We start from the raw sequence: 8,724 nt of genomic DNA, 5'->3' as shown, positions 1-8,724 counted from the left end.
TAAATACTGTTTGATCCCAGAGCAAGACTTTTTCTGTTCACATCGAAGTTCATCCAATATTCTATATTGTTGTGTTTACTAAAAGTTTTGTTTGGTGGCAATGATGATGCGTGATTGTGGAATTTGTGTTGGTAGAAGGTCTGTAAAGAAAACAAATATTAGAAAATATGATGTACACTCAACCCAGCACATTTCCATAATAGTATAACTAGTCTCTCTTAGATTTGGGATTCAATTGGGATAGAGTATCTGGAATACTGTAACAGAGTATTGTAAAGATGCACTTCTCACCTATGGACACCAGAGGGCAATGTGCAACTGACAAAATAATACATAAAACATAACAACAAAAATAACGTATTACTTACTGATATCAGTTAAATGATTTATCAGTTGTTTTGAGTGAGATTTGAACCAGGGGTACCCGGTAACCCTGTTTGCCAGTAGACTCGATGGTACACATGCTTATCCACTGAGCCACAGAGGGTTTCTGTGAAGTTACTTTCTACAAGACAGTCTAATTGCCCTTATGACACTACTAAATGCCAAAGGACAACTTAGGTTTTGTTTCTGCTAATGCCAAGTTATAAAACAGAATACTCTGACTTCTAATCATACTTAAGGGAAAAAAAATAAGGGAAAGTTTGCTGAAGTATTTCTAAGAACTTGTTTGCAATAAGTATACTTTTCTTGAATGGACGTATTTATTTCTGCAACATGGTTAAATATTGAACAGAAATGTACAGCTTACCGTCTATTAGGGGTGTGATCCTTTTGGTTCCTCACGATTCGCGATTAATCTAATTTCAATTTGTGAATCGATGTGAATAGCTAGAAGACTGAATGGCGATTCATATGTGAATCGATTGTTTCCCCCACCCCTAATATTTAATACTAAGAGAATAACCCACCATTTCCCTTTTTTACCAGAACGAGGTACATTTGAATAAGAAATATTTTGCAAATAAAATAAAATAAAAAAAAAATACTATAAACCAAATACACAACATCCAAAAGGACAAGAAATATCAAAACAATTAGTCTCCAGCTTTTTTTCTCCATCTATTTACTACATCTGAAAGGAACCTAAAGGACTATTCCTCCAGGCCTTGTCATCATTTCTATTGATGTTTGCAATCCAAAAAGGCTTTGATAGCCAATTCATTCAAGGGTTTAAATGTATCTTTGGGTTAGTAGAAGCTGTTCTGGTTCAAAGAGTTTTAATCCACCTTTGATTTGAATGTCCTCAGAAGCGTTTTCAGCCTTGTCTCCTCTGGCTTCAGTGTGTTGCTCTGGGTATATCCGCTGGCCTTGCAAGACAAACAGCAGACTGATGGTTTCGTCTGGGTAATCATTTCAACCTGGTGAACATGTCAGTTTAGCCTCCAAAACGTCCCCGCTGCATATGTTGTCGGTCGATTCCCTGAGATGGTTACAAATTAATTGACTCACAAACAATTACCAAAAAGAAAAATGGGGGAAAAAAAGCTTGAAAAATTTGAAAAAAATAACAAAAAAAACCTTGTCTCTGCTTTCCTCAGAAGCTGAAAGGCTTGGACTGTGAGGTTGTGGTGTCTGACCCTGACAAGAAGCCCATCGCCATGTTGCTGTGCGGGGGGTCTGTCACGCTGAGGAGAAGGGGGCTGCTGCTCTTCTTGGGCCTCACGCTGAACAGGTGCAGAGGGGTGAAGGGTCTGGACAAGCCCCCTTTTCCCGGCTCCCTCCGGGGCGGAGCTATGGCCTCCAGCTCCCAGGCCACCCTGCTCCACTGACGCAGCCCCGTCTGGGTGACGCCTCGCCCTGCCCTGCTGCTGGGGAACGGGCCCTCCTCTTCCGACACGCCCACACGCGGCCCCCGGCGCCGCCTCACCGCCACGCCGGACCACCAGCGAGCCTTGGTCCTCTGGCGGCGGGTCAGCAGAGCCACAAGGTCCCTCTTGAAGTTGGTGTTGAGGGCAGCGTAGACCAGTGGGTTGCACACTGAGTTACTGAAGCCCAGGATCTGGACTAAGCTCATCAGGAGGAACTCTGAGTTAAGGTCCATCTCCAGCAGCCCTGGGGGGGGGGGGGGGGGAGAGAGAGAGAGAGAGAGAGAGAGAGAGAGAGAGAGAGAGAGAGAGAGAGAGAGAAGAGAGAGAGAGAGAGAGAGAGAGAGACAGAGAGAGAGAGAGACAGAGAGAGAGACAGAGACAGAAAGAGAGAGAGAGGGGGGAGAGAGAGACATCAAACAAAATCTGAACCTGGAGTTTACAACGCAGACGCCTTCCCCAAATATAGTTGACTCCAGCCGTGGACTCATCTCATCCGCTGGTAAAGTCATTGTGGTGGACAGTCTGGCGTGCGTGTTGCCTACCGTACTCGAGGAGCAGGGAGACAGCGTGGAAGGGGGCCCAGCAGACGGCGAAAAGCAGCACCACCGTGGCCATCATCCTGATCGCTCGCTTCTTTCTCCTGCAAGCACTCGCACACATCAGACCCCTCCTGCTGGAGTCCCACTGTGCACCACTTCTACTGCCAAACATCCTCTACTACTACATCATCTACCACTACAACATCATCTACTACTACTACATCATCTACCACTACTACATCTCCTACCACTACAACATCATCTACCACTACTACATCATCTACCACTACTACATCATCTACCACTACTACATCATTTACCAGTACAACATCATCTACCACTACAACATCATCTACCACTACTACATAATCTACCACTACTACATCATCTACCACTACTACATCATTTACCAGTACAACATCATCTACCACTACTACATCATCTACCACTACTACATCATCTACCACTACTACATCATCTACCACAGCATCATCTACTACTACAGAGTGGTCATACCGACCTGGTGATTTTGTTGATCTCCGAACCAGGAAGAGTCTGGAACATGATGTCATGAACGCGGTGCTTCCCCCACAACTCACGCATGATCTTGCCGTAAAGCACTCCCATGGTGACCATGGGGACCAGGAACACCAACACGGACAGACAAGTGGTGTAGACCTGCCGCTGCTGCACCCAGGGCCACACCTCCAGGCAGCAGGTGTGGATGATGTCGTACAGGAAGTCGTACTTCTCCTGAGGTGGGCGGGGGGTCCAGGGGGGAGGGGGGGGGGGGTCCAGGGGGGAGGGGGGGGGGTTTGGGGGGAGGTGAGTGATGGGAGACTCAGAGTGTGGAGGGTAAGGCCTTAGAGAGCTTCGCTAAAGCTTCGCCTCAGCTTAGCTCACGTCACTGCAGACAGCGTGCTTTTTTCAAAATAATTTAACGCTGTAACAACATTATATATATAATAAATCATTAAATATTAGGTTAATATTTGTCAAATGTGGAAAAAAAAGTAACAACCGATTAAATGACACGCATAAAAATAATTTAGTGTTTGATTTCATTAATCCGTCTTACTTTTTTCTTTATTTGACAAATATCAACGTATTGTTTCTGTCCAACGTCTCATGGCTTGCTCGAATTACAAGATGGCCAATGTCTACAAAGACTACAAAGACCAGTGACCTCACACTAAACTCAATTCTTATCATATCTATTGTGCCTTTTCAGGGCCATAACACATTTGCCGTAGTTGAATAAAGGTAGACATATAATTTCCAACACACAGTTAGTGACCTAGGGCATGTAACTTTGTGGAGGCCAGTTACTTTGTCCAAGGGAATCACAACGTAATTCCATTACTTTTCAATGCCGATGTAAGTATTCATATTCAGATGTTGTGAGTAACAATATAGGGTCTGAAAGGATATGAGCAAAGGGAAAGCAGCCAAGCAGAGCGTGGAGCGGTGTCAGTGTTGACTTCATAAAGTGAGCCGTGTAGGAGGAGAAGGAGTGAGGATGATAACGTCCCGATCTTGACAGAGGAATTGATCTCACCTCCACTTTCTGTATGAACAACAATGGGGCAGCTATCGCCACGGCGCCCAGCCATACCGCCGCTGCGAGAACAGACGAAGGACGAGTGGAAAATATTAGTTTGACCATATTGCAGCTCCTAGGGCGCTCTGCAGCCTCTTTCAGGTCATCAATGATCATCATCAATCAATATTCAGATAATCAATGGGAATTCAACAACAGCCGTCCCCCATCCCCCCCTCACACACACACAAATGTGTTTTTTACCCAACATCTTGCACGCATGGAACAGGAAGTAACCGTTGCGGACGTGAAGCGGGTAGAGGATGCCCTGGAACCGCTCCACAGCGATGCACGTCATCGTCAAAATGCTGGTTGATATGGCGGTCACCTGGAGAAACGGCACCAGCTTACAGAGAAAATCCCCTGAAATCCACAACGAAAATGAATCACTGCGTGGCCTCTAAACTCATCAGCAGGCTGTAATTCTTCCTGGTTCACTACAATTCACAATCCACTAGACTGAAATCCAATTACTTTGATATCCCATAGGGTATTTGTTTTGAGTGTTGCTAACATGCTGCCATGAGCAGAATACATTTCAGACAACCTCATACTATGTGCAGACATAATTATTACAGATGATTAGATGTTGAAAAGAAGAGTTTACCATGGACCCCTGAAAGTTATTGACATTACACCTCTTGATCTTGTAATACTCCCCTCCTACAGTGGCTGAAATGCCCAGCACAACAACAAAAAAACGAAAACCCCACGGAGCAGAGACAATTTTCGACTTCCAGGTCACGACCTGGGAGGGAGGGCGGCGGGATCTCAGCATGCACAAAGATGCAGAGTCCAGTTCATAGTCCAATTCACCGTTTACAAGCATGCAATGTCCGAATTATCAACCGACTCAGATCGAGTTATCTCAGGGTGTCGATCGGATTGTAGTCGGACCACATATTCTTAGAACAAAGGTGTTGACAAGAAAGGGATCATTCTATTTCAGTCCAAATAAGCCAGTAATTCAAATCCATGTAACCACGGTGAGTGTGAAGAAGCACCCAAAAAGATTAGAGTACACTGGTTTAACTGGATCTCCGACAGAAAGGTGCCTTCTGGACCAGGTGACAAGAAACCTGTTAGGAAATAGGAAATGGGACTGTGCTGTTTCTCTCAGAGAACCAGTTAAAGCAGTGTACGCTAATCTTTTTTGGGGGCAAGTGTAACACAAAATGTCATAGTGATGATGGCATAACGACAAACGACATATATTACCTGATCGGCACACACTACACCTTGTTTGTACTGGGAAAATCCTGAACATTTAATAAACCGAATGGTTGTCACCATGGAAACATATACCCTGGAAACATCTACCCCCTGTTGCCCACCTTCCATCATCCCTGCCAATCTTACAGTAATACATGTTATTATGGAACTGTGCTTATGGAGTACATTTACCACTACTTAACAGCATTATTCCTATTACATTTCATACAAAGATAATAGTACTTAAAAAAGCACTATGTACCTACAGCTACTCCCAGTAATATGCCACCTTTCCACCAAACTATTCCATCCCATCTATAAAATTATGCTATGCCATCCTGTCCACAGTACTATACCACCCTATCTACAATACTATCCTACCCTATCTACAGTAGTATACATCTCCAGTAGTATACCACCCTATCTACAATACTATACTACCCTATCTACAGTAGTATACATATCCAGTAGTATACCACCCTATCTACAATACTATACTACCCTATCTACAGTAGTATACATCTCCAGTAGTATACCACCCTATCTACAACACTATCCTACCCTATCTACAGTAGTATACATCTCCAGTAGTATACCACCCTATCTACAATACTATACTACCCTATCTACAGTAGTATACATATCCAGTAGTATACCACCCTATCTACAATACTATACTACCCTATCTACAGTAGTATACATCTCCAGTAGTATACCACCCTATCTACAATACTATACTACCCTATCTACAGTAGTATACATATCCAGTAGTATACCACCCTATCTACAATACTATACTACCCTATCTACAGTAGTATACATCTCCAGTAGTATACCACCCTATCTACAATACTATACTACCCTATCTACAGTAGTATACATCTCCAGTAGTATACCACCCTATCTACAATACTATCCTACCCTATCTACAGTAGTATACATCTCCAGTAGTATACCACCCTATCTACAATACTATCCTACCCTATCTACAGTAGTATACATCTCCAGTAGTATACCACCCTATCTACAATACTATACTACCCTATCTACAGTAGTATACATCTCCAGTAGTATACCACCCTATCTACAATACTATACTACCCTATCTACAGTAGTATACATCTCCAGTAGTATTCCACCCTATCTACAATACTATCCTACCCTATCTACAGTAGTATACATATCCAGTAGTACACCACCCTATCTACAATACTATACTACCCTATCTACAGTAGTATACATCTCCAGTAGTATACCACCCTATCTACAATACTATACTACCCTATCTACAGTAGTATACATCTCCAGTAGTATACCACCCTATCTACAATACTATACTACCCTATCTACAGTAGAATACATCTACAGTAGTATACCACCCTATCACAGTGCTGTGCACTTGCACCTACCTGCCAGCCAGTTGACGAAAAAGTGCTGAAGCAGGGTGGCAGGGACACAGACGATGGCGATGAGCAGGTCGCTGAGGGCCAGAGAGCAGATGAAGAAGGTGCTGGCCGACTGCAGGGCCTTCCTCTTGCACAGCAGCACCAGCACGGCCACATTGCCCACCACGGCCAGGACGAAGATGACCAGGTAGAGCACCCCGAACAAGGGCTGCAGGGGCCAGGACAACCTGGGGACGGACACTAGTGGAGGGATGGAATACTGTCGGATGAACTGGCGCCGAGAGAGGTTGGACGCCTTCAGCCACAGGTCCAGAAGCTGGACGGTGAGGTTCATGGTGGCTGGAGTCTCTGGAGGGACGGTGGTTGAAAGCGATAGATAGGAAGTGTTAATGGTGGAGGAGGTGGGTGTTCTCTGTGTGACAAAAAGAAGGATGAGTTTTTGTAATGTCTGGTAGAGATGAGTTACTAAAAGTAAGTTAATTAAGAGTGTGTGTTTCATCTCAATACAGAACTATCTTCAACGTGACCATTGTTTTTCAGCAACATACTGACGGCATACAATAGCAGAATATAAAGGGGTGTCCTTCACTTTAATTTTATGCAAGTGAGATGCACCCAATCCCCAAACTGGAAATTATGCAGTTTGTTGGTGTCCTCATTCACTTTTTAAATATGTGGGGACAACCATTCTAATCTAATAATAATCATCATCATCAATTTTAACGTTCAATGGCTCAGCTACAAACTGTAAAACATTACATTCACATCCCCTCACATTTATTAGTGACTGGGAACCTTGTTATTCAACTTTTGATGATGAGAGTGAAATGTTTTAGGAACGCTCATCTTTTAGGCTGAGTAGGCAAGATTTATATCGAACATTTTGTTCGGGTTAGCCTACAGTTTAATAAAGTCGATTGAGTTGGATATCGAATTATAATGCAAACTCGAATACAACGTTGTGAACTTAATCTCCGACGTGTTGTATTTTACGTTAAAATTCCAAGAAATAATACAAACGGATTTACCTTACCTTGACGGGAATCAACTCCAGGTGGTTGAGGTGATTAACGGGCTCTGAAGACTCGTCCTCTGTGACTCCTATCCCGCGGTACTGACAGTGACATCTTGTGCCACTATAGTCCTCATGAAAAAGTGTGCAGGCTCTTACGTATTATTTCCCAGCTTTGAGATTTTAAAATGGTTGCAATTGAACTATGATTCCTGAATTATTTGTCTATCAAGCAATCAAAAATCGAATAGATTTGCCAGTTTTAAAAAAACAATCACATTGGTACCATAAAAATCTCAGTTTTCGGCTTTCATGGAAATTAACTGAAAAAAAACACCCTTCATCATATTACCAATGATGAGTCATTTAAAAAAGTAACGCACGAAACTGTATTATTTATAATTAGACAATACTGTAGTGTATTGTGCCAAAATACTAACACAAAAGACTACAGATCACTAACAGATTCAGGAACGATTTCGTTCGTCGGTGGTTGTACGGGACTCTACCTGTCGGTTGAAATCAGACACGGAGCAAGTGTTGGAAATCGTTGCAGCCTGTACTGGAAAGTACATTGAAAAGTAGTAATTGGCGGAATCTAAGATCACACCTGAAGGTCATATAGCGACGATCAAAGGTTGTGCATTTAGACTTGGGTGTGTTACCGGTACTTTTAATGGGTTAACTTACTGTAAATGGGTTTAGTGGAAATGCAAGAGACATACAAAAGTCCTATATAAATTTATTATAAATTACCAATTTAGAAAGTAAACTACATTTCATCTGACAGACTTCCCCAGAGTCAAACTGAATTAGGAAAACAACTGTATTTTTTAATTTGTAAAAGAGAAGAGCAATGTCGCTTAATTTTTTGGTGACTAAACCAGAGAAGAATAAGGTAATTGATTACAATTTTAACCTTATGAGACATCAGCACTGTGATATTTAAGAATGGCAAAACTTACACAATAGTGGTTAAATAGCTACATTGTCAATCACTATAACAGACTACAATTATTCAGAAACTAGTCAGTCCATAGCAGCAAAATAAACAGCAAATCAAAAGAACAATTATGAACAGGCTAAGAGTAGGTCAGTCTAGCTGTAGTAGGTAATGTAATATGGTACACAGGTTCAAACTTAA

At 42.5% G+C, this 8,724-nt stretch overlaps 1 protein-coding gene across 1 annotated transcript; it reads right to left on the bottom strand.

Annotated features, from left to right (window-relative positions):
- Positions 1–695: 695 nt before the first annotated feature.
- LOC146220479 (pyroglutamylated RF-amide peptide receptor) lies at positions 696–7,739 on the bottom strand. Its single transcript, XM_084693921.1, has 8 exons — positions 7,602–7,739; positions 6,572–6,916; positions 4,155–4,313; positions 3,909–3,970; positions 2,871–3,103; positions 2,354–2,451; positions 1,522–2,055; positions 696–1,423 (listed from the first exon to the last, which is right to left on the bottom strand). The coding sequence occupies exons 2-7, from the start codon at positions 6,900–6,902 to the stop codon at positions 1,538–1,540; spliced, it is 1,401 nt and encodes a 466-aa protein (XP_084550047.1). The 5' UTR covers positions 6,903–6,916; positions 7,602–7,739; the 3' UTR covers positions 696–1,423; positions 1,522–1,537.
- Between the last annotated feature and the right edge of the window lie 985 nt (positions 7,740–8,724).

Source organism: Hypomesus nipponensis, chromosome 27 (genome assembly GCF_054491055.1).
Source record: "Hypomesus nipponensis isolate SF chromosome 27, ASM5449105v1, whole genome shotgun sequence".
NCBI classification, from domain to species: domain Eukaryota; kingdom Metazoa; phylum Chordata; class Actinopteri; order Osmeriformes; family Osmeridae; genus Hypomesus; species Hypomesus nipponensis.
This window is presented reverse-complemented; position numbering and strand designations above follow the sequence as displayed.